The sequence below is a fragment of the Leptodactylus fuscus genome, chromosome 2 (genome assembly GCF_031893055.1).
Source record: "Leptodactylus fuscus isolate aLepFus1 chromosome 2, aLepFus1.hap2, whole genome shotgun sequence".
Classification (NCBI taxonomy): domain Eukaryota; kingdom Metazoa; phylum Chordata; class Amphibia; order Anura; family Leptodactylidae; genus Leptodactylus; species Leptodactylus fuscus.
In genome coordinates, this window is record NC_134266.1 from 10,545,175 (window position 1) to 10,572,641 (window position 27,467).

At 48.5% G+C, this 27,467-nt stretch overlaps 1 protein-coding gene across 1 annotated transcript; it reads right to left on the reverse strand.

Annotated features, from left to right (window-relative positions):
- On the reverse strand, positions 1-25,749 carry U2AF1 (U2 small nuclear RNA auxiliary factor 1). Its single transcript, XM_075262553.1, has 8 exons — positions 25,658-25,749; positions 7,094-7,181; positions 6,409-6,475; positions 6,281-6,330; positions 6,064-6,162; positions 5,268-5,401; positions 999-1,091; positions 1-295 (listed from the first exon to the last, which is right to left on the reverse strand). The coding sequence occupies exons 1-8, from the start codon at positions 25,699-25,701 to the stop codon at positions 169-171; spliced, it is 702 nt and encodes a 233-aa protein (XP_075118654.1). The 5' UTR covers positions 25,702-25,749; the 3' UTR covers positions 1-168.
- Between the last annotated feature and the right edge of the window lie 1,718 nt (positions 25,750-27,467).

The window sequence follows — 27,467 nt, forward strand, 5'->3', positions numbered from 1 at the left end:
ATACTGGATCACTACAAATGTTTATTCAGAAGCCCGGCTCTTAGAAAAAAAAAATGAAATACAATGAAATAAATCCCAGCACCCCCATCCCCCACAGCTGATGAGTGCAGCCCCCGCCGCCAACTCCAGTCACTGGAAACTCCCACAACATGGAATAAAAACAGAGGCTCAGAAACGCCCCGACCGCTCCCGGTCTCTGGACCTCCGTCGATCTCTGTCACGTCCGCCACCACCACCTCTGCCACGATCTCTAGAACGAGAACGGCGTTCACGGGATCTGGAGCGGGAGCGATGCCTGAAGAAAAGAAAAGTGTAAGAAAAGTGCAGGGAAATGATAAAGTCCTGTTTGATAGTAGGAGGACAGTATAAAAGAAGATCAAACTGCAGATCTAGAGACTATTCGTAGTGTATTATCAGAAATCTAGATGGTAGGAGGCCAGTCTACGAGAAGATCTAGACCTACAGACTGAACATCATATCGCAATATATCTGCAATGAGTAACAGCCACACACTCCTCGAAGGTGTTAACCTCTTACTACCGCAATAGGGTGAGACCTCTATAATGCAGCAAACTTTATGTGCTTTCTTCATCTACACCATCCACAACCCTTATTCATGTAAATTCATCAGGGCACAACCATAAATCTGATATTGATATTTGTTTAGTATTGCGGGGGAGGGGGGAATGATCAGTCCTTCTGGCATCTATCTATAATGTGATCATGTTATGTGTTATCAGGTCATTACATATAGGACAAAAGATATAAAGTATTGCAGCCCAGACCGCTCACAGGTCCCGGCCACAGTGAAGTACTGCACCTAATGTACAGATTCTTCCTCATCAGTCAGGAGGGGAGTCAATCCAGTTACTGAAGATAAAATTATAACTAACAGCAAAAGAACAAGAATCACAGCATCGGCACAACAGGCAGGAAAGCAAAGGCTCAACCTCTACTCTGAGCGACAAATCACATCTACAGAACATGCGTGCTCTTACTTCTTCCTGCGTCGCCCATACAGTTCTCTACGCAACTCCCGGGAGATGGGCTTTAAATGCATGAAGTTACAGAAGCCACCACGTGTACACTCCCTGAGGACAGAAAAATCATCAAAAGTTAGGCACACCATGACCCATGTCCTCTACATGTGACCACATACGTCTCTCCAAGTCCGCTGGCATTATGTGTAGGTGTCCAGACTGTATAAGTCCTGTAGAAGATCTTCACCAAGGACGGGCAGGCGGTATACATTATATTCTTTATAGCTCTATACAGTGTTGGCCAAAAGTATTGGCCCCCCTGCAATTCTGTCAGATAATACTCGGTGTCTTCCAGAAAATGATTACAAGCACAAACTCTTTGGTAATATCTTCATTTATTTTGCTTACAAAGAAAAAACACAAAAGAGAATGAAAAAAAAGTCAAATCATTGATCATTTTACACAAAACTCCAAAAATGGGCCGGACAAAAGTATTGGCGCCCTCAGCCTAATACTTGGTAGCACAACCTTTAGACACAATAACTGGGCACAACCGCTTCCGGTAACCAGCAATGAGTTTCTTACAAGGCTCTGCTGGAATCTTAGACCCTTCTTCTTTGGGGTCATTCCGTGTCAAGTGAACCAATGATTTTTCCCTCTATATTTTTAATTCTTTTGAGATTTTGTTATTTGGTAATAGTGTGTCAGAGAATGCAAAATGTGAAGAAAAAAAAATTCTAGAATTTTTTTTGGATTTTTAATTGATTTTCAAAGTTCAGAAAAAGTGCGAATTTCTGTGTTGCCTGCCTTTACATTTCTCCTCATAACTCAGGCTAGAAAAAAGATAGAGAAACAAAATAAACGCCATTCTACTCAGAACTATACAGGCTTTCACCAAATATGTCACAAGAGTATCTTTGTTAATATTTTACCCATGTGAACACAATTTTAAAACGCATTTCCGAAAAAAACGTTTTATTTAAAAATTTCCAAAAAATGCACATGGGCCTGCTATGCCCTTAGCCACATCTGTACCAAAATTCAAGTTGGGATCTCGATGGGATAATATTTTAAAATGTAACTATTACAGTGTCATTCCAAAAATCTTGAATTCAGATCTGTTCAGCCTGTGGTCTAAAAGTGTGAGGTCTATATGTGAGATATGTACAGAGAATGATCCACCTCACAAAATTGTAATGTTAACTAGTGTCAGACTAGCAGTATACAGGTCCTGTAATCTGACACTAGAGTGGGACCATCTCTCTCAGAGGAGTGTTTCTGGTAGGACACTTATTGTAGTGCACCTCAGATAACCACAAGAAGATGATGATAAAAGGCCAGTAGTTTAAAAATGTCCTATTAATTGTTTAATTAGTTCATATTTTATAGAATGAGGATTTATCTACTGGACTATTTTTCTTAATAAATTACATGTTTAGTGATATAATAAAAAACAATTGTTACATGTAGAAATAGGTGTTATAAATATTGGTTCTTGTACTCTTGTTAACATATAATTAGGATGAGACTATTTAGACCAGGGGTCCTCAAACTTTTTAAACAGTGGGCCAGAGGCAGAGCAGGTTGCACAGATATCGGGAGCGGTGCCCTCCAATAGGTAAAGTGAAGTGTGCTCCATGGCCCGAGCTCCCCAGGAGCTTCATTATAAATGCACGCCTGCCAGCGTTGTCGGTGGGGCCAGACAGAAGTGCTTGGCGGGCCGCAGTTTGCGAACCCCTGATTTAGACAATCCCACTTGAGGATATGATCACCTTTTTTTTTTCGGTTTGTTCAATGCATTCAGGTTGAAAATGCTGAACAAGTTGCGTTCTGATGATAAGATGTATTTGTTCTGGCACTTACAGGATTTGTTTGTTATGTTTTTTTATTGTTGCATATAAATGTTGAATTCAGCAAGTTGTAATTTGAAAAGAAAAAAGGAAGAAGCTCACACAAAGATAAAATCAGATGATTCAAGGCTTAAAAAAAAAAAATAAAAAAAATTGATCCCAATTTGGTCCCAAGTTGAAAACCTGTACAAATATAACCAAGAACACAAGTAACACAAATGCATTTTTTCACAATTTTAAAACACACATTTTTTTCACAATTGCCCATCAAAATTTTGAATTTGATTTCTCCAAAACAAAATATAAAGAAACATTGTCTTGTGACATATCAAATGAAAGCCGGTACCGCTCTGAGAAAAATGACGCCTCTCCCACCTATTTATCTTAATTCTAGCCCAAGATATGTTAAAAAATGTAAAGCCATACCAGGCCAAAATTCACACTTTTTCAAAACTTTAGAAGTCTATAAAAAATTAACTGATGAAGAAAAAAATTCAAAACTTTTTATTTGTAATTAACTTAAGTTGTACTTCATAAAAAATAAAAAAAATCTAAAGACGTCAGGTAAAAAAAATATTCCTATTTGGATCACTTGATATGGAATGACCCTTTGGCAAACTGCTCCAGGTCCCCCCTGAGATGTGAAGGGGGCCTTCTCCAAACTGCCACCAAGAGATCTATCCACAGGTGTTCTATAATATAAAAAACAAAAAAAAATTTGCAAGTCTTCTGTAGGTGATACCTTTTTTAGTGGCTAACTCATAATGATGACAGAATATGACGTTTCGAAGCTTCCTCTGAGCTTCTTCTTCAGATATAACTCAAGGGTATACAGAAGACTTGCAAAGTTTTTTTTTGTTTTTTATATTTTATAACCACTGGCTAACACGGTACCAAAACAAACATTTTCCTTTTACCAGGTGTTCTATGGGATTCAGGGCTGGACTCATTGCTGCCACTTTACAAGTCTCCAGGGCTTTCTCTCACCACCATTTTCTAGTGCTGACCTGAAGTGTGTTTTGGGTCATTGTCCTGCTGGAAGAGCCCTGACCTCTGAGGGAGACCCAGCTTTCTCACACTGGGCCCTACATGATGCTGCACAATGTGTTGGTCGTCTTCAGACTTCATAATGCCATGCACACGGTCAAGCAGTCCAGTGCCAGAGGCAGCAAAGCAACCCCAAACCATCAGGGAGCCTCCGCCATGTCTGACTGTAGGGACCGTGTTCTTTTCTTTGAAGGCCTCTTTTTTTCCCTGTAAACTCTATGTTGATGCCTTTTCCTACTTCTGTCTCATCTGACCAGAGAACATTCTTCCAGAACGGTTTTGGCTTTCTCAGGTAAGTTTTGGCAAACTCCAGCCTGGCTTTTTTCTGTCTCTGGGTAAGAAGTGGGGTCTTCCTGGGTCTCCTACCATACAGTCCCTTCTCATTCAGACCCTGACGGATAGTACGGGGTGACACTGTTGTACCCTCAGACTGCAGGGCAGCTTGGACTTGTTTGGATGTTAGTCGAGGTTCTTTATCCGCCATCCGCACAATCTTGCGTTGAAATCTCTCGTCAATTTTTCTTTTCCGTCCACATCTAGGGAGGTTAGCCACAGTGCCATGGGCTTTACACTTCTTGATGACACTGCGCACGGTAGACACAGGAACATTCAGGTCTTTGGAGAGGAATATAACCTTGAGATTGCTCATGCTTCCTCACAATTTTGCTTCTCAAGTCCTCAGACAGTTCTTTGGTCTTCTTTCTTTTCTCCATGCTCAATGTGGTCACACAAGGACACAGGACAGAGGTGGAGTCAACTGGCTGCAAGTGTGATTTAGTTATTGCACCACCTGTTAGGTGCCTCATGTAAGTAACAGGTGCTGTTAATTACACAAATTAGAGAAGCATCACATGATTTTTCAAAAAGTGCCAATACTTTTGTCCACCCCCTTTTTTATGTTTGCTGTGGAATTATATCCAGTTTGACTTTTTGACAATTCTTTTTGTGGTTTTCCATTAAAGACAAATTAAATGAAGATAATACCAAAGAATTTGTGATTGCAATCATTTTCTGGAAAAAAGGACTATTATCTGACAGAATTGCAGGGGTGCCAATACTTTTGGCTAACACTGTATATCAGATCAAGGCTATATAACCATGTGCTAACAGATGGAGCATGTGAAGTACAGCAATCATTGGCTCCATAGTAAGGACTGCCCACTCTGTGAATCGTAGGCTGCAGATTTTGGAGGACACATAGGAAGTGGATGAAGTCATATTTACTATGAAAGTGCATGTTGGGAAACCCCCTTTAAAGTTTTGTCAGTGCGCCCCCACAGAGGAAGTGCCCATCCTTGCTGCATGCTCTCCCCAGGAGGTAATGTCCACCCTTACTACATGTGCTCCCTGGCGGCAGTGTCCACCTCTCAACTCCAGGCCATTCACTCACCCCATTTCATACTGTCGGCAGCACGCCTCCCGGAAATCAGTGACTGGAGAGAGCTCTGCGTGGATAGGTTGACCATTGAACCAACGGTTATTCAAATCTTTCACAGCTTTTTCTGCATCTTCCTCTCGACGGAACTGGAACCAATCATGTGAGATAAACAAGTCAGAAGTATTCCGGGTGCGCGTGGTCCAGAACCACAGGGAGAACATGAAGCAACACGACAAGCATCTAAACCAGAGAGCTGGGATATAAACTGTCACCCCGAGGTCCCTTGAGCTGGGATATAAAGGGTCGCTGAAGCCAAGATATAAAGGGTTACTTCGAGGTCACCAGAGCTGGGATATAAAGGGCCACCCCGAAGTCACCGGAGCCAGGATATAAAGGGTCACCCCAAGGTCATCAGAGCAGGGATATAAAGGGCCACCCTGAGGTCACCAGAGACAGGATATAAAGGGGTCACTCCAAGGTCACTGAAGCCAGAATATAAAGGGTCACCAGAGCTGGGATATAAAGGGTAAACCCAAGGTCACCACAGCTGGGATATAAAGGGACACCCTGAGGTCACCGAAGCCAGGATATAACAGGTCACCCCGAGGTCCCTGGAGCTGGGAAATAAAGGGTCACTCCGTGGTCACCGGACCCAGGTTATAAAGGGTCATCCAGCAGCAGATACAATACTGGAGAGGAGATTGGTACTAAGCTATTTTAGCAAGCCAATATAACACTATGTTCCTGAGTCTAGCACATACACAATGCTGGGGAGGAGGTCAGCACCAGGTCACATCTCTTTACTCACCTTCACATACACGTTGCCCACTAAATGGTCTCCCAGGTTATCACAGACATTCATCTCTTCCACTTCTCCATATTTCTCCTCCATCTCCGTGAATACTTCCTGCAGGAACATCCCAAACAACCGTCAGTTCTCCCCCTGGTGACAGTGGCAAATTGTGAGCCGGTCACTGGCTGGAGCCGGCCCACTTTTAGCCACACACCAACCTCTTGTCACTTACCTCAAAGAACTCGTCATAATGTTCCTGCATCTCTACATCACTCACAGCACCTGAGAAAAGAAGAGAGAAGCATTAGGAGTGATGAGCACAGGGCGGGGGCACCAGCGGTCAGAGGAGGAGGCACTTACAGCGCAGGCCGTCTGCTGACTGCGAGGAGTTCTGTGGATTTCGGTAGATATTGAGCAGAGCGATAGTCTGGAATAGAAGGAACAATGAATAGATCTTGCAGTGAGGATCCCTTATCCATCTCCTCACCAGACATATTCACCAATGTGAGCTACAACTGGCAGGAGAAACCATTGGAGGGGATCTCTCCATCAACAGCAGTGTCTATAAGAGCGGAGTACCCTGACATGTCTATATCCAGCACCGGGCTCATGCACTCACCGGCCTTTGGCACTACTACAACAGAACAATGACTTTCCAGTAGAGCAGGGCCACAATGGAGGTGACAGGAGACACTGTCTTACAGCATCCTTGTGAATCAGCCATCAGCAATAGTGAAACCTGCACTACATGGCTCAGCAGCGCCACTTGGACCTCAAGTCTATAGGAGTAGCTCTGCACTATAACTTATCAGACTATCACACACGTAGCCCATGTTCACATCTACATCGTAGATCGCCAGAGTGAAGCCAAGATCGCCAGACAGAAAAGTTCTCAAGTCCAACTTTATGGACAGAACAAGGCTATTGTGAACCTTCATAAATGAAGTAGAAGATGCGGAGGCAGTCGCAGGCCGAGGTCGGTTCATGCGGCAGATCTCCAGCAATAAAACCAATAGAAGAGCCACCAGAGAGCAGACAGACATACCTGGCTGAACGTGGGCTTGTTGTGGAGTCGTGAACATCGGTCTCCATGGCGACACGCCCCAATCTTAAAGTAAAAGGAGCAGTTAACCCTGAGGAGAAAACAGGTCCCTGTTATAAAGACAAACTAGAATCTACACTAAGGGGCGAACTCATCACCGAGCACAAGCCGCACCTGTAAGACAGATACTGACTCCATATCCATCACCCCTCACCTAGGAATACGGACTTCATATCCATCACCCCTCACCTAGGAATACGGACTTCATATCCATCACCCCTCACCTAGGAATACTGACTCCATATCCATCACCCCTCACCTAGGAATACTGACTCCATATCCATCACCCCTAACCTAGGAATACGGACTTCATATCCATCACCCCTCACCTAGGAATACTGACTCCATATCCATCACCCCTAACCTAGGAATACGGACTTCATATCCATCACCCCTCACCTAGGAATACTGACTCCATATCCATCACCCCTCACCTAGGAATACGGACTCCATATCCATCACCCCTCACCTAGGAATACTGACTCCATATCCATCACCCCTAACCTAGGAATACGGACTTCATATCCATCACCCCTCACCTAGGAATACTGACTCCATATCCATCACCCCTAACCTAGGAATACGGACTTCATATCCATCACCCCTCACCTAGGAATACTGACTCCATATCCATCACCCCTCACCTAGGAATACTGACTCCATATCCATCACCCCTCACCTAGGAATACGGACTTCATATCCATCACCCCTCACCTAGGAATACTGACTCCATATCCATCACCTCTCACCTAGGAATACTGACTCCATATCCATCACCCCTAACCTAGGAATACGGACTTCATATCCATCACCCCTCACCTAGGAATACGGACTTCATATCCATCACCCCTCAACTAGGAATACTGACTCCATATCCATCACCCCTCACCTAGGAATACTGACTCCATATCCATCACCCCTCACCTAGGAATACTGACTCCATATCCATCACCCCTCACCTAGGAATACTGACTCCATGTCCATCACCCCTAACCTAGGAATACGGACTTCATATCCATCACCCCTCAACTAGGAATACTGACTCCATATCCATCACCTCTCACCTAGGAATACTGACTCCATATCCATCACCCCTCACCTAGGAATACTGACTCCATATCCATCACCCCTCACCTAGGAATACTGACTCCATATCCATCACCCCTCACCTAGGAATACTGACTCCATATCCATCACCTCTCACCTAGGAATACTGACTCCATATCCATCACCCCTCACCTAGGAATACTGACTCCATATCCATCACCCCTCACCTAGGAATACTGACTCCATATCCATCACCCCTCACCTAGGAATACGGACTTCATATCCATCACCCCTCACCTAGGAATACTGACTCCATATCCATCACCCCTCACCTAGGAATACTGACTCCATATCCATCACCCCTAACCTAGGAATACGGACTTCATATCCATCACCCCTCACCTAGGAATACTGACTCCATATCCATCACCCCTCACCTAGGAATACTGACTCCATATCCATCACCCCTAACCTAGGAATACGGACTTCATATCCATCACCCCTCACCTAGGAATACTGACTCCATATCCATCACCCCTCACCTAGGAATACTGACTCCATATCCATCACCTCTCACCTAGGAATACTGACTCCATATCCATCACCCCTCACCTAGGAATACTGACTCCATATCCATCACCCCTCACCTAGGAATACTGACTCCATATCCATCACCCCTAACCTAGGAATACGGACTTCATATCCATCACCCCTCAACTAGGAATACTGACTCCATATCCATCACCCCTCACCTAGGAATACGGACTTCATATCCATCACCCCTCACCTAGGAATACTGACTCCATATCCATCACCCCTCACCTAGGAATACTGACTCCATATCCATCACCTCTCACCTAGGAATACTGACTCCATATCCATCACCCCTCACCTAGGAATACTGACTCCATATCCATCACCCCTCACCTAGGAATACTGACTCCATATCCATCACCCCTCACCTAGGAATACTGACTCCATATCCATCACCCCTCACCTAGGAATACGGACTTCATATCCATCACCCCTCACCTAGGAATACTGACTCCATATCCATCACCCCTCAACTAGGAATACTGACTCCATATCCATCACCCCTCACCTAGGAATACGGACTTCATATCCATCACCCCTCACCTAGGAATACTGACTCCATATCCATCACCCCTCACCTAGGAATACTGACTCCATATCCATCACCCCTCACCTAGGAATACTGACTCCATATCCATCACCCCTCACCTAGGAATACGGACTTCATATCCATCACCCCTCACCTAGGAATACTGACTCCATATCCATCACCCCTCACCTAGGAATACTGACTTCATATCCATCACCCCTCAGCTGAAATACTTATTCCATATCCATCATCCCTCGCCTATAAGACTGACTCCATAGCAACCACCCCCTCATCTGTAATACGGACTCAAAAATATATAGCTCTCATTATAATGCCCAGCATTCACCATTACAACACACCAAGGCTTCCTGGGTATCATTCACTATAACTCCCAGCATCCTCCTCTCCCTCTGTACCATTCAGTATAACCCCCAGCATCCTCCTCTCCCTCTGTACCATTCAGTATAACCCTCAGCATCCTCCTCTCCCTCTGTACCATTCACTATAACCCCCAGCATCCTCCTCTCCCTCTGTACCATTCACTATAACCCCCAGCATCCATCTCTCCCTCTGTACCATTCAGCATAACCCCCAGCATCCTCCTCTCCCTCTGTACCATTCAGTATAACCCCCAGCATCCTCCTCTCCCTCTGTACCATTCAGTATAACTCCCAGCATCCTCCTCTCCCTCTGTACCATTCACTATAACCCCCAGCATCCTCCTCTCCCTCTGTACCATTCAGTATAACCCCCAGCATCCTCCTCTCCCTCTGCACCATTCACTATAACCCCCAGAATCCTCCTCTAACTCTGTACAATTCAGTATAACCCCCAGCATCCTCCTCTCCCTCTGTACCATTCATTATAACCCCCAGCATCCTCCTCTCCCTCTGTACCATTCAGTATAACTCCCAGCATCCTCCTCTCCCTCTGTACCATTCACTATAACCCCCAGCATCCATCTCTCCCTCTGTACCATTCAGTATAACCCCCAGCATCCTCCTCTCCCTCTGTACCATTCAGTATAACCCCCAGCATCCTCCTCTCCCTCTGTACCATTCATTATAACACCCAGCATCCTCCTCTCCCTCTGTACCATTCATTATAACCCCCAGCATCCTCCTCTCCCTCTGTACCATTCACTATAACCCCCAGCATCCATCTCTCCCTCTGTACCATTCAGTATAACCCCCAGCATCCTCCTCTCCCTCTGTACCATTCAGTATAACCCCCAGCATCCATCTCTCCCTCTGTACCATTCAGTATAACCCCCAGCATCCTCCTCTCCCTCTGTACCATTCACTATAACCCCCAGCATCCTCCTCTCCCTCTGTACCATTCAGTATAACCCCCAGCATCCTCCTCTCCCTCTGTACCATTCAGTATAACCCCCAGCATCCTCCTCTCCCTCTGTACCATTCAGTATAACTCCCAGCATCCTCCTCTCCCTCTGTACCATTCACTATAACTCCCAGCATCCTCCTCTCCCTCCGTACCATTCAGTATAACCCCCATCCTCCTCCTCTCCCTCCGTACCATTCAGTATAACCCCCAGCATCCATCTCTCCCTCTGTACCATTCAGTATAACCCCCAGCATCCTCCTCTCCCTCTGTACCATTCAGTATAACCCCCAGCATCCTCCTCTCCCTCTGTACCATTCATTATAACACCCAGCATCCTCCTCTCCCTCTGTACCATTCATTATAACCCCCAGCATCCTCCTCTCCCTCTGTACCATTCACTATAACCCCCAGCATCCATCTCTCCCTCTGTACCATTCAGTATAACCCCCAGCATCCTCCTCTCCCTCTGTACCATTCAGTATAACCCCCAGCATCCATCTCTCCCTCTGTACCATTCAGTATAACCCCCAGCATCCTCCTCTCCCTCTGTACCATTCAGTATAACCCCCAGCATCCTCCTCTCCCTCTGTACCATTCAGTATAACCCCCAGCATCCTCCTCTCCCTCTGTACCATTCAGTATAACCCCCAGCATCCTCCTCTCCCTCTGTACCATTCAGTATAACTCCCAGCATCCTCCTCTCCCTCTGTACCATTCACTATAACTCCCAGCATCCTCCTCTCCCTCTGTACCATTCAGTATAACCCCCATCCTCCTCCTCTCCCTCCGTACCATTCAGTATAACCCCCAGCATCCTCCTCTCCCTCTGTACCATTCAGTATAACCCCCAGCATCCATCTCTCCCTCTGTACCATTCAGTATAACCCCCAGCATCCTCCTCTCCCTCTGTACCATTCAGTATAACCCCCAGCATCCTCCTCTCCCTCTGTACAATTCAGTATAACCCCCAGCATCCATCTCTCCCTCTGTACCATTCAGTATAACCCCCAGCATCCTCCTCTCCCTCTGTACCATTCAGTATAACCTCCAGCATCCTCCTCTCCCTCTGTACCATTCAGTATAACCCCCAGCATCCTCCTCTCCCTCTGTACCATTCACTATAACTCCCAGCATCCTCCTTTCCCTCTGTACCATTCAGTATAACCTCCAGCATCCTCCTCTCCCTCTGTACCATTCAGTATAACCCCCAGCATCCTCCTCTCCCTCTGTACCATTCAGTATAACTCCCAGCATCCTCCTCTCCCTCTGTACCATTCAGTATAACCCCCAGCATCCTCCTCTCCCTCTGTACCATTCAGTATAACCCCCAGCATCCTCCTCTCCCTCTGTACCATTCAGTATAACCCCCAGCATCCTCCTCTCCCTCTGTACCATTCAGTATAACCCCCAGCATCCTCCTCTCCCTCTGTACCATTCAGTATAACCCCCAGCATCCTCCTCTCCCTCTGTACCATTCACTATAACTCCCAGCATCCTCCTTTCCCTCTGTACCATTCAGTATAACCCCCAGCATCCATCTCTCCATCTGTACCATTCAGTATAACCCCCAGCATCCTCCTCTCCCTCTGTACCATTCACTATAACCCCCAGCATCCTCCTCTCCCTCTGTGCCATTCAGTATAACTCCCAGCATCCTCCTCTCCCTCTGTACCATTCAGTATAACCCCCAGCATCCTCCTCTCCCTCTGTACCATTCAGTATAACCCCCAGCATCCTCCTCTCCCTCTGTACCATTCAGTATAACCCCCAGCATCCTCCTCTCCCTCTGTACCATTCAGTATAACTCCCAGCATCCTCCTCTCCCTCTGTACCATTCAGTATAACCCCCAGCATCCTCCTCTCCCTCTGTACCATTCACTATAACCCCCAGCATCCTCCTCTCCCTCTGTACCATTCAGTATAACCCCCAGCATCCTCCTCTCCCTCTGTACCATTCAGTATAACCCCCAGCATCCTCCTCTCCCTCTGTACCATTCAGTATAACCCCCAGCATCCTCCTCTCCCTCTGTACCATTCAGTATAACCCCCAGCATCCTCCTCTCCCTCTGTACCATTCACTATAACTCCCAGCATCCTCCTCTCCCTCTGTACCATCCAGTATAACTCCCAGCATCCATCTCTCCCTCTGTACCATTCAGTATAACCCCCAGCATCCTCCTCTCCCTCTGTACCATTCAGTATAACCCCCAGCATCCTCCTCTCCCTCTGTACCATTCAGTATAACCCCCAGCATCCTCCTCTCCCTCTGTACCATTCAGTATAACCCTCAGCATCCTCCTCTCCCTCTGTACCATTCACTATAACCCCCAGCATCCTCCTCTCCCTCTGTACCATTCACTATAACCCCCAGCATCCATCTCTCCCTCTGTACCATTCAGTATAACCCCCAGCATCCTCCTCTCCCTCTGTACCATTCAGTATAACCCCCAGCATCCTCCTCTCCCTCTGTACCATTCAGTATAACTCCCAGCATCCTCCTCTCCCTCTGTACCATTCACTATAACCCCCAGCATCCTCCTCTCCCTCTGTACCATTCAGTATAACCCCCAGCATCCTCCTCTCCCTCTGCACCATTCACTATAACCCCCAGAATCCTCCTCTCCCTCTGTACAATTCAGTATAACCCCCAGCATCCTCCTCTCCCTCTGTACCATTCATTATAACCCCCAGCATCCTCCTCTCCCTCTGTACCATTCAGTATAACTCCCAGCATCCTCCTCTCCCTCTGTACCATTCACTATAACCCCCAGCATCCATCTCTCCCTCTGTACCATTCAGTATAACCCCCAGCATCCTCCTCTCCCTCTGTACCATTCAGTATAACCCCCAGCATCCTCCTCTCCCTCTGTACCATTCATTATAACACCCAGCATCCTCCTCTCCCTCTGTACCATTCATTATAACCCCCAGCATCCTCCTCTCCCTCTGTACCATTCACTATAACCCCCAGCATCCATCTCTCCCTCTGTACCATTCAGTATAACCCCCAGCATCCTCCTCTCCCTCTGTACCATTCAGTATAACCCCCAGCATCCATCTCTCCCTCTGTACCATTCAGTATAACCCCCAGCATCCTCCTCTCCCTCTGTACCATTCAGTATAACCCCCAGCATCCTCCTCTCCCTCTGTACCATTCAGTATAACCCCCAGCATCCTCCTCTCCCTCTGTACCATTCAGTATAACCCCCAGCATCCTCCTCTCCCTCTGTACCATTCAGTATAACTCCCAGCATCCTCCTCTCCCTCTGTACCATTCACTATAACTCCCAGCATCCTCCTCTCCCTCTGTACCATTCAGTATAACCCCCATCCTCCTCCTCTCCCTCCGTACCATTCAGTATAACCCCCAGCATCCTCCTCTCCCTCTGTACCATTCAGTATAACCCCCAGCATCCATCTCTCCCTCTGTACCATTCAGTATAACCCCCAGCATCCTCCTCTCCCTCTGTACCATTCAGTATAACCCCCAGCATCCTCCTCTCCCTCTGTACCATTCAGTATAACCCCCAGCATCCATCTCTCCCTCTGTACCATTCAGTATAACCCCCAGCATCCTCCTCTCCCTCTGTACCATTCAGTATAACCTCCAGCATCCTCCTCTCCCTCTGTACCATTCAGTATAACCCCCAGCATCCTCCTCTCCCTCTGTACCATTCACTATAACTCCCAGCATCCTCCTTTCCCTCTGTACCATTCAGTATAACCTCCAGCATCCTCCTCTCCCTCTGTACCATTCAGTATAACCCCCAGCATCCTCCTCTCCCTCTGTACCATTCACTATAACTCCCAGCATCCTCCTTTCCCTCTGTACCATTCAGTATAACCCCCAGCATCCATCTCTCCATCTGTACCATTCAGTATAACCCCCAGCATCCTCCTCTCCCTCTGTACCATTCACTATAACCCCCAGCATCCTCCTCTCCCTCTGTGCCATTCAGTATAACTCCCAGCATCCTCCTCTCCCTCTGTACCATTCAGTATAACCCCCAGCATCCTCCTCTCCCTCTGTACCATTCAGTATAACCCCCAGCATCCTCCTCTCCCTCTGTACCATTCAGTATAACCCCCAGCATCCTCCTCTCCCTCTGTACCATTCAGTATAACTCCCAGCATCCTCCTCTCCCTCTGTACCATTCAGTATAACCCCCAGCATCCTCCTCTCCCTCTGTACCATTCACTATAACCCCCAGCATCCTCCTCTCCCTCTGTACCATTCAGTATAACCCCCAGCATCCTCCTCTCCCTCTGTACCATTCAGTATAACCCCCAGCATCCTCCTCTCCCTCTGTACCATTCAGTATAACCCCCAGCATCCTCCTCTCCCTCTGTACCATTCAGTATAACCCCCAGCATCCTCCTCTCCCTCTGTACCATTCAGTATAACCCCCAGCATCCTCCTCTCCCTCTGTACCATTCAGTATAACTCCCAGCATCCTCCTCTCCTTATGTACCATTCACTATAACCCCCAGCATCCTCCTCTCCCTCTGTACCATACAGTATAACCCCCAGCATCCTCCTCTCCCTCTGTACCATTCAGTATAACCCCCAGCATCCTCCTCTCCCTCTGTACCATTCAGTATAACTCCCAGCATCCTCCTCTCCTTATGTACCATTCACTATAACCCCCAGCATCCTCCTCTCCCTCTGTACCATTCACTATAACCCCCAGCATCCTCCTCTCCCTCTGTACCATTCAGTATAACCCCCAGCATCCTCCTCTCCCTCTGTACCATTCAGTATAACCCCCAGCATCCTCCTCTCCCTCTGTACCATTCAGTATAACCCCCAGCATCCTCCTCTCCCTCTGTACCATTCACTATAACTCCCAGCATCCTCCTCTCCCTCTGTACCATTCAGTATAACCCCCAGCATCCTCCTTTCCCTCTGTACCATTCAGTATAACCCCCAGCATCCTCCTCTCCCTCTGTACCATTCACTATAACTCCCAGCATCCTCCTCTCCCTCTGTACCATTCAGTATAACCCTCAGCATCCTCCTCTCCATCTGTACCATTCAGTATAACTCCCAGCATCCTCCTCTCCCTCTGTACCATTCAGTATAACCCCCAGCATCCTCCTCTCCCTCTGTACCATTCAATATAACCCCCAGCATCCATCTCTCCATCTGTACCATTCAGTATAACCCCCAGCATCCTCCTCTCCCTCTGTACCATTCAGTATAACCCCCAGCATCCTCCTCTCCCTCTGTACCATTCAGTATAACCCCCAGCATCCTCCTCTCCCTCTGTATCATTCAGTATAACCCCCAGCATCCTCCTCTCCCTCTGTACCATTCAGTATAACCCCCAGCATCCTCCTCTCCCTCTGTACCATTCACTATAACTCCCAGCATCCTCCTCTCCCTCTGTACCATTCAGTATAACTCCCAGCATCCTCCTCTCCCTCTGTACCATTCAGTATAACCCCCAGCATCCTCCTCTCCTTATGTACCATTCAGTATAACCCCCAGCATCCTCCTCTCCCTCTGTACCATGCAGTATAACCCCCAGCATCCTCCTCTCCCTCTGTACCATTCAGTATAACCCCCAGCATCCTCCTCTCCCTCTGTACCATTCAGTATAACTCCCAGCATCCTCCTCTCCCTCTGTACCATTCAGTATAACCCCCAGCATCCTCCTCTCCCTCTGTACCATTCAGTATAACTCCCAGCATCCTCCTCTCCCTCTGTACCATTCAGTATAACCCCCAGCATCCTCCTCTCCCTCTGTACCATTCACTATAACTCCCAGCATCCTCCTCTCCCTCTGTACCATTCAGTATAACCCCCAGCATCCATCTCTCCCTCTGTACCATTCAGTATAACTCCCAGCATCCTCCTCTCCCTCTGTACCATTCAGTATAACTCCCAGCATCCTCCTCTCCCTCTGTACCATTCAGTATAACTCCCAGCATCCTCCTCTCCATCTGTACCATTCACTATAACCCCCAGCATCCTCCTCTCCCTCTGTACCATTCAGTATAACTCCCAGCATCCTCCTCTCCCTCTGTACCATTCAGTATAACCCCCAGCATCCTCCTCTCCCTCTGTACCATTCAGTATAACCCCCAGCATCCTCCTCTCCCTCTGTACCATTCAGTATAACCCCCAGCATCCTCCTCTCCCTCTGTACCATTCAGTATAACCCCCAGCATCCTCCTCTCCCTCTGTACCATTCAGTATAACCCCCAGCATCCTCCTCTCCCTCTGTACCATTCAGTATAACTCCCAGCATCCTCCTCTCCTTATGTACCATTCACTATAACCCCCAGCATCCTCCTCTCCCTCTGTACCATTCAGTATAACCCCCAGCATCCTCCTCTCCCTCTGTACCATTCACTATAACTCCCAGCATCCTCCTCTCCCTCTGTACCATTCAGTATAACCCCCAGCATCCTCCTTTCCCTCTGTACCATTCAGTATAACCCCCAGCATCCTCCTCTCCCTCTGTACCATTCACTATAACTCCCAGCATCCTCCTCTCCCTCTGTACCATTCAGTATAACCCTCAGCATCCTCCTCTCCATCTGTACCATTCAGTATAACTCCCAGCATCCTCCTCTCCCTCTGTACCATTCAGTATAACCCCCAGCATCCTCCTCTCCCTCTGTACCATTCAATATAACCCCCAGCATCCATCTCTCCCTCTGTACCATTCAGTATAACCCCCAGCATCCTCCTCTCCCTCTGTACCATTCAGTATAACCCCCAGCATCCTCCTCTCCATCTGTACCATTCAGTATAACCCCCAGCATCCTCCTCTCCCTCTGTACCATTCAGTATAACCTCCAGCATCCTCCTCTCCCTCTGTACCATTCAGTATAACCCCCAGCATCCTCCTCTCCCTCTGTACCATTCAGTATAACCCCCAGCATCCTCCTCTCCCTCTGTACCATTCAGTATAACCCCCAGCATCCTCCTCTCCCTCTGTACCATTCAGTATAACTCCCAGCATCCTCCTCTCCCTCTGTACCATTCAGTATAACCCCCAGCATCCTCCTCTCCCTCTGTACCATTCACTATAACCCCCAGCATCCTCCTCTCCCTCTGTACCATTCAGTATAACCCCCAGCATCCTCCTCTCCCTCTGTACCATTCAGTATAACCCCCAGCATCCTCCTCTCCCTCTGTACCATTCAGTATAACCCCCAGCATCCTCCTCTCCCTCTGTACCATTCAGTATAACCCCCAGCATCCTCCTCTCCCTCTGTACCATTCAGTATAACCCCCAGCATCCTCCTCTCCCTCTGTACCATTCAGTATAACTCCCAGCATCCTCCTCTCCCTCTGTACCATTCAGTATAACCCCCAGCATCCTCCTCTCCCTCTGTACCATTCAGTATAACCCCCAGCATCCTCCTCTCCCTCTGTACCATTCAGTATAACCCCCAGCATCCTCCTCTCCTTATGTACCATTCAGTATAACCCCCAGCATCCTCCTCTCCCTCTGTACCATTCAGTATAACTCCCAGCATCCTCCTCTCCCTCTGTACCATTCAGTATAACTCCCAGCATCCTCCTCTCCCTCTGTATCATTCAGTATAACCCCCAGCATCCTCCTCTCCCTCTGTACCATTCAGTATAACCCCCAGCATCCTCCTCTCCCTCTGTACCATTCAGTATAACTCCCAGCATCCTCTTCTCCATCTGTACCATTCACTATAACCCCCAGCATCCTCCTCTCCCTCTGTACCATTCAGTATAACCCCCAGCATCCTCCTCTCCCTCTGTACCATTCAGTATAACCCCCAGCATCCTCCTCTCCCTCTGTATCATTCAGTATAACCCCCAGCATCCTCCTCTCCCTCTGTACCATTCAGTATAACCCCCAGCATCCTCCTCTCCCTCTGTACCATTCAGTATAACCCCCAGCATCCTCCTCTCCCTCTGTACCATTCAGTATAACCCCCAGCATCCTCCTCTCCCTCTGTATCATTCAGTATAACCCCCAGCATCCTCCTCTCCCTCTGTACCATTCAGTATAACCCCCAGCATCCTCCTCTCCCTCTGTACCATTCACTATAACTCCCAGCATCCTCCTCTCCCTCTGTACCATTCAGTATAACTCCCAGCATCCTCCTCTCCCTCTGTACCATTCAGTGTAACCCCCAGCATCCTCCTCTCCTTATGTACCATTCAGTATAACCCCCAGCATCCTCCTCTCCCTCTGTACCATGCAGTATAACCCCCAGCATCCTCCTCTCCCTCTGTACCATTCAGTATAACCCCCAGCATCCTCCTCTCCCTCTGTACCATTCAGTATAACCCCCAGCATCCTCCTCTCCCTCTGTACCATTCAGTATAACTCCCAGCATCCTCCTCTCCCTCTGTACCATTCAGTATAACTCCCAGCATCCTCCTCTCCCTCTGTATCATTCAGTATAACCCCCAGCATCCTCCTCTCCCTCTGTACCATTCAGTATAACCCCCAGCATCCTCCTCTCCCTCTGTACCATTCAGTATAACTCCCAGCATCCTCCTCTCCATCTGTACCATTCACTATAACCCCCAGCATCCTCCTCTCCCTCTGTACCATTCAGTATAACCCCCAGCATCCTCCTCTCCCTCTGTACCATTCAGTATAACTCCCAGCATCCTCCTCTCCCTCTGTACCATTCACTATAACTCCCAGCATCCTCCTCTCCCTCTGTACCATTCAGTATAACCCCCAGCATCCATCTCTCCCTCTGTACCATTCAGTATAACTCCCAGCATCCTCCTCTCCCTCTGTACCATTCAGTATAACTCCCAGCATCCTCCTCTCCATCTGTATCATTCAGTATAACCCCCAGCATCCTCCTCTCCCTCTGTACCATTCACTATAACCCCCAGCATCCTCCTCTCCCTCTGTACCATTCAGTATAACCCCCAGCATCCTCCTCTCCTTCTGTACCATTCAGTATAACCCCCAGCATCCTCCTCTCCCTCTGTACCATTCAGTATAACCCCCAGCATCCTCCTCTCCCTCTGTACCATTCACTATAACTCCCAGCATCCTCCTCTCCCTCTGTACCATTCAGTATAACTCCCAGCATCCTCCTCTCCCTCTGTACCATTCAGTGTAACCCCCAGCATCCTCCTCTCCTTATGTACCATTCAGTATAACCCCCAGCATCCTCCTCTCCCTCTGTACCATGCAGTATAACCCCCAGCATCCTCCTCTCCCTCTGTACCATTCAGTATAACCCCCAGCATCCTCCTCTCCCTCTGTACCATTCAGTATAACCCCCAGCATCCTCCTCTCCCTCTGTACCATTCAGTATAACTCCCAGCATCCTCCTCTCCCTCTGTACCATTCAGTATAACTCCCAGCATCCTCCTCTCCCTCTGTATCATTCAGTATAACCCCCAGCATCCTCCTCTCCCTCTGTACCATTCAGTATAACCCCCAGCATCCTCCTCTCCCTCTGTACCATTCAGTATAACTCCCAGCATCCTCCTCTCCATCTGTACCATTCACTATAACCCCCAGCATCCTCCTCTCCCTCTGTACCATTCAGTATAACCCCCAGCATCCTCCTCTCCTTCTGTACCATTCAGTATAACCCCCAGCATCCTCCTCTCCCTCTGTATCATTCAGTATAACCCCCAGCATCCTCCTCTCCCTCTGTACCATTCAGTATAACCCCCAGCATCCTCCTCTCCCTCTGTACCATTCACTATAACTCCCAGCATCCTCCTCTCCCTCTGTACCATTCAGTATAACCCCCAGCATCCATCTCTCCCTCTGTACCATTCAGTATAACTCCCAGCATCCTCCTCTCCCTCTGTACCATTCAGTATAACTCCCAGCATCCTCCTCTCCATCTGTATCATTCAGTATAACCCCCAGCATCCTCCTCTCCCTCTGTACCATTCACTATAACCCCCAGCATCCTCCTCTCCCTCTGTACCATTCAGTATAACTCCCAGCATCCTCCTCTCCCTCTGTACCATTCAGTATAACCCCCAGCATCCTCCTCTCCCTCTGTACCATTCAGTATAACCCCCAGCATCCTCCTCTCCCTCTGTACCATTCAGTATAACCCCCAGCATCCTCCTCTCCCTATGTACCATTCAGTATAACCCTCAGCATCCTCCTCTCCCTCTGTACCATTCAGTATAACTCCCAGCATCCTCCTCTCCCTCTGTACCATTCAGTATAACTCCCAGCATCCTCCTCTCCCTCTGTACCATTCAGTATAACTCCCAGCATCCTCCTCTCCCTCTGTACCATTCAGTATAACTCCCAGCATCCTCCTCTCCCTCTGTATCATTCAGTATAACCCCCAGCATCCTCCTCTCCCTCTGTACCATTCAGTATAACTCCCAGCATCCTCCTCTCCATCTGTACCATTCACTATAACCCCCAGCATCCTCCTCTCCCTCTGTACCATTCAGTATAACTCCCAGCATCCTCCTCTCCCTCTGTACCATTCAGTATAACTCCCAGCATCCTCCTCTCCCTCTGTACCATTCAGTATAACTCCCAGCATCCTCCTCTCCCTCTGTACCATTCAGTATAACTCCCAGCATCCTCCTCTCCCTCTGTACCATTCAGTATAACTCCCAGCATCCTCCTCTCCCTCTGTACCATTCAGTATAACTCCCAGCATCCTCCTCTCCCTCTGTACCATTCAGTATAACTCCCAGCATCCTCCTCTCCCTCTGTACCATTCAGTATAACTCCCAGCATCCTCCTCTCCCTCTGTATCATTCAGTATAACCCCCAGCATCCTCCTCTCCCTCTGTACCATTCAGTATAACCCCCAGCATCCTCCTCTCCCTCTGTACCATTCAGTATAACCCCCAGCATCCTCCTCTCCCTCTGTACCATTCAGTATAACTCCCAGCATCCTCCTCTCCATCTGTACCATTCACTATAACCCCCAGCATCCTCCTCTCCCTCTGTACCATTCAGTATAACTCCCAGCATCCTCCTCTCCCTCTGTACCATTCAGTATAACCCCCAGCATCCTCCTCTCCCTCTGTACCATTCAGTATAACCCCCAGCATCCTCCTCTCCCTCTGTACCATTCAGTATAACCCCCAGCATCCTCCTCTCCCTATGTACCATTCAGTATAACCCTCAGCATCCTCCTCTCCCTCTGTACCATTCAGTATAACTCCCAGCATCCTCCTCTCCTTATGTACCATTCAGTATAACCCCCAGCATCCTCCTCTCCCTCTGTACCATTCAGTATAACTCCCAGCATCCTCCTCTCCTTATGTACCATTCAGTATAACCCCCAGCATCCATCTCTCCCTCTGTACCATTCAGTATAACCCCCAGCATCCTCCTCTCCCTCTGTACCATTCAGTATAACCCCCAGCATCCTCCTCTCCCTCTGCACCATTCAGTATAACCCCCAGCATCCTTCTCTCCCTCTGTACCATTCAGTATAACCCCCAGCATCCTCCTCTCCATCTGTACCATTCAGTATAACCCCCAGCATCCTCCTCTCCCTCTGTACCATTCAGTATAACCCCCAGCATCCTCCTCTCCCTCTGTACCATTCAGTATAACTCCCAGCATCCTCCTCTCCCTCTGTACCATTCAGTATAACCCCCAGCATCCTCCTCTCCCTCTGTACCATTCACTATAACTCCCAGCATCCTCCTCTCCCTCTGTACCATTCAGTATAACCCCCAGCATCCATCTCTCCCTCTGTACCATTCAGTATAACTCCCAGCATCCTCCTCTCCCTCTGTACCATTCAGTATAACTCCCAGCATCCTCCTCTCCCTCTGTACCATTCAGTATAACTCCCAGAATCCTCCTCTCCATCTGTACCATTCACTATAACCCCCAGCATCCTCCTCTCCCTCTGTACCATTCAGTATAACTCCCAGCATCCTCCTCTCCCTCTGTACCATTCAGTATAACCCCCAGCATCCTCCTCTCCCTCTGTACCATTCAGTATAACCCCCAGCATCCTCCTCTCCCTCTGTACCATTCAGTATAACCCCCAGCATCCTCCTCTCCCTATGTACCATTCAGTATAACCCTCAGCATCCTCCTCTCCCTCTGTACCATTCAGTATAACTCCCAGCATCCTCCTCTCCCTCTGTACCATTCAGTATAACTCCCAGCATCCTCCTCTCCCTCTGTACCATTCAGTATAACTCCCAGCATCCTCCTCTCCCTCTGTACCATTCAGTATAACTCCCAGCATCCTCCTCTCCCTCTGTACCATTCAGTATAACTCCCAGCATCCTCCTCTCTCTCTGTACCATTCAGTATAACTCCCAGCATCCTCCTCTCCCTCTGTATCATTCAGTATAACCCCCAGCATCCTCCTCTCCCTCTGTACCATTCAGTATAACCCCCAGCATCCTCCTCTCCCTCTGTACCATTCAGTATAACCCCCAGCATCCTCCTCTCCCTCTGTACCATTCAGTATAACTCCCAGCATCCTCCTCTCCCTCTGTACCATTCAGTATAACCCCCAGCATCCTCCTCTCCCTCTGTACCATTCAGTACAACCCCCAGCATCCTCCTCTCCCTCTGTACCATTCAGTATAACCCCCAGCATCCTCCTCTCCCTATGTACCATTCAGTATAACTCCCAGCATCCTCCTCTCCTTATGTACCATTCAGTATAACCCCCAGCATCCTCCTCTCCCTCTGCACCATTCAGTATAACCCCCAGCATCCTCCTCTCCCTCTGTACCATTCAGTATAACCCCCAGCATCCTCCTCTCCATCTGTACCATTCAGTATAACCCCCAGCATCCTCCTCTCCCTCTGTACCATTCAGTATAACCCCCAGCATCCTCCTCTCCCTCTGTACCATTCAGTATAACCCCCAGCATCCTCCTCTCCCTCTGTACCATTCAGTATAACTCCCAGCATCCTCCTCTCCCTCTGTACCATTCAGTATAACCCCCAGCATCCTCCTCTCCCTCTGTACCATTCAGTATAACCCCCAGCATCCATCTCTCCCTCTGTACCATTCAGTATAACTCCCAGCATCCTCCTCTCCCTCTGTACCATTCAGTATAACCCCCAGCATCCTCCTCTCCATCTGTACCATTCACTATAACCCCCAGCATCCTCCTCTCCCTCTGTACCATTCAGTATAACCCCCAGCATCCATCTCTCCCTCTGTACCATTCAGTATAACTCCCAGCATCCTCCTCTCCCTCTGTACCATTCAGTATAACCCCCAGCATCCTCCTCTCCCTCTGTACCATTCAGTATAACCCCCAGCATCCTCCTCTCCCTCTGTACCATTCAGTATAACCCCCAGCATCCTCCTCTCCCTCTGTACCATTCAGTATAACCCCCAGCATCCTCCTCTCCCTCTGTACCATTCAGTATAACCCCCAGCATCCTCCTCTCCCTCTGTACCATTCAGTATAACTCCCAGCATCCTCCTCTCCCTCTGTACCATTCAGTATAACCCCCAGCATCCTCCTCTCCCTCTGTACCATTCAGTATAACCCCCAGCATCCTCCTCTCCCTATGTACCATTCAGTATAACTCCCAGCATCCTCCTCTCCTTATGTACCATTCAGTATAACCCCCAGCATCCTCCTCTCCCTCTGTACCATTCAGTATAACTCCCAGCATCCTCCTCTCCATCTGTACCATTCACTATAACCCCCAGCATCCTCCTCTCCCTCTGTACCATTCAGTATAACTCCCAGCATCCTCCTCTCCCTCTGTACCATTCAGTATAACCCCCAGCATCCTCCTCTCCCTCTGTACCATTCAGTATAACCCCCAGCATCCTCCTCTCCCTCTGTACCATTCAGTATAACCCCCAGCATCCTCCTCTCCCTATGTACCATTCAGTATAACCCTCAGCATCCTCCTCTCCCTCTGTACCATTCAGTATAACTCCCAGCATCCTCCTCTCCCTCTGTACCATTCAGTATAACTCCCAGCATCCTCCTCTCCCTCTGTACCATTCAGTATAACTCCCAGCATCCTCCTCTCCCTCTGTACCATTCAGTATAACTCCCAGCATCCTCCTCTCCCTCTGTATCATTCAGTATAACCCCCAGCATCCTCCTCTCCCTCTGTACCATTCAGTATAACCCCCAGCATCCTCCTCTCCCTCTGTACCATTCAGTATAACTCCCAGCATCCTCCTCTCCCTCTGTACCATTCAGTATAACTCCCAGCATCCTCCTCTCCCTCTGTACCATTCAGTATAACTCCCAGCATCCTCCTCTCCCTCTGTACCATTCAGTATAACTCCCAGCATCCTCCTCTCCCTCTGTACCATTCAGTATAACCCCCAGCATCCTCCTCTCCCTCTGTACCATTCAGTATAACTCCCAGCATCCTCCTCTCCCTCTGTACCATTCAGTATAACTCCCAGCATCCTCCTCTCCCTCTGTACCATTCAGTATAACTCCCAGCATCCTCCTCTCCCTCTGTACCATTCAGTATAACTCCCAGCATCCTCCTCTCCCTCTGTACCATTCAGTATAACTCCCAGCATCCTCCTCTCCCTCTGTACCATTCAGTATAACTCCCAGCATCCTCCTCTCCCTCTGTACCATTCAGTATAACTCCCAGCATCCTCCTCTCCCTCTGTACCATTCAGTATAACCCCCAGCATCCTCCTCTCCCTCTGTACCATTCAGTATAACCCCCAGCATCCTCCTCTCCCTCTGTACCATTCAGTATAACCCCCAGCATCCTCCTCTCCCTCTGTACCATTCAGTATAACCCCCAGCATCCTCCTCTCCCTCTGTACCATTCACTATAACCCCCAGCATCCTCCTCTCCATCTGTACCATTCACTATAACCCCCAGCATCCTCCTCTCCCTCTGTACCATTCAGTATAACTCCCAGCATCCTCCTCTCCCTCTGTACCATTCAGTATAACTCCCAGCATCCTCCTCTCCCTCTGTACCATTCAGTATAACTCCCAGCATCCTCCTCTCCCTCTGTACCGTTCAGTATAACTCCCAGCTTCCTCTGCCCCTCATTATTTCCCCCATCTCCCCATTTACTCCCGCCGCCATTTTTCTCACTTGTCCTTTTCGGTGCCGAAAATAGACGCCAAATACTCCGCCATGTTTCCACCCGGTGCCCGCGCGCCGCACACGTCACTGCGCGGCGACGTTCAGCGTCATCAGGAAGCGCTGCTGAGGGCGTGGCATCGTTACCTAGGGCACGTGAGGCGGGGCTATGGTGTGACGTCACTACTAGCGCAGGGCTCCACAAGACAAAGAGGACAGTGAGGGAAAGTGAAAGAAAGGGAAAGGTGACGTAATGACGTCATAAGAGTGACCCCCCCGCACTATCATATTATCCTGTAATGCGACCCCTACTTATAATACTGCCCCATTATACACCCCCACTAATACTACACCATAGTAGACCCAATATTATAATACTGTGCCATAATATACCACCACTATAATACTGCTCTATTATACACCCCCCACACACGCTATAATACTGCCCCATTATACACCCCCACCAGTGGCGTAACTACCACCATAGCAGCTGCCACAGGGCCCGGGACATTAGGGGCCCGGTGACAGCTGCTACCGCTGCTATCATTATTCTGGGAGGTCTTTTCGGACCCCCGAGTATAATGATCGGGGTCCCCTGTTGGTGGAATACTTTCCACCAACAGGGGGCCCCGAAGCTGCAGCAACGGCTGACACACAGGAGCTGCAGCTCTGGCTCCTGTCAGCGCTGCAGGACGCTCCCCCTCTCTCCCCCCTCCCTTTCTCTGCTGTCCTCTGCCCACCAATGAGAGGAGGAGGCGGGGCTTATCCCTGCCGTCCAGCACAGAAGAGAAGAGGAAGAAGCTGCTCCAGGAAAATGAAACTGAAGCTACACAGGTACGTACTGGGGTTACTATACTTATACTATCAGGCATTTGGGGGGATTACTTGTGTTTTAGTAACTCCATGTGCCTCATAGTAATAGCAGTTAACCCCATCATCTCCCTCACATTAACCCCTGTGTGCCTCACCATAAGAGTTACTGATATGTGAGACATATGGGGGTAATAATAATGAAGATACTTTATTATTACCTCCATGTCTCTCACATATCAGTAACTCTTATAGTGAGGCAGACAGGGGTTAATGTGAGGGAGATGATGGGGTTAACTGCTATTAATATGAGGCACATGGAGTTACTAAATTGTAATGCACAGGACCAGATTTTTTTTTATCCACAATTTGTCCTGGTATAGCGGTCAGCGGTGACAGTATTTAGTCCTGTAGGGGCCACTAAGGGACATAATACTGTGTGCAGGGGCCACTAAGGGACATAATACTGTGTGCAGGGGCCTCTAAGGGACATAATACTGTGTGCAGGGGCCACTATGGGACATAATACTGTGTGCAGGAATGCGTAGGAGGGACTCAGTCGAGATCTTTGGTGTCGGGGGGGCCCCATGTCAAAAGTTCGCCACGGGGCCCCGCCATTCCTAGTTACGCCACTGACCCCCACTAATACTACACCACAATAGACCCCATATTATAATACTGCCCCATGATACACTCTTGCTATATTACTGCCCAATAACACCCACACACACACTATAATACTGCCCTATAGCACACCCTCCCACTGTAATACTGCCCTATACTACACCCCCTCTATAATACTACTTCATAATACATCCCACTGTATTACTACCCCATAATACACTCTCCACTATAATACTGCCCATAATACAGCCTCCATTGCCCAGTAACACCCCTCTCAGCATAATAATGCTCTGCAATACACCTCCCAGTATAAACCTGCCCTGTCTTACACCCCCTACTATAATTCCACTCCATAATACACCCCTAACTATAATACTGCTCCATAATA

Bases quoted from the DNA above. Each gene is read 5' to 3' on its own strand.
- U2AF1 (XM_075262553.1), bottom strand. From the start codon at position 25,701: ATGGCGGAGTATTTGGCGTCTATTTTCGGCACCGAAAAGGACAA. The intron at 7,182-25,657 runs GTGAGAAAAATG...TTTTCTCCTCAG, and splicing joins TTCGGCACCGAAAAGGACAA to GGTTAACTGCTCCTTTTACT. The intron at 5,402-6,063 runs GTGAGTAAAGAG...GATTGGTTCCAG, and splicing joins TGGGCAACGTGTATGTGAAG to TTCCGTCGAGAGGAAGATGC.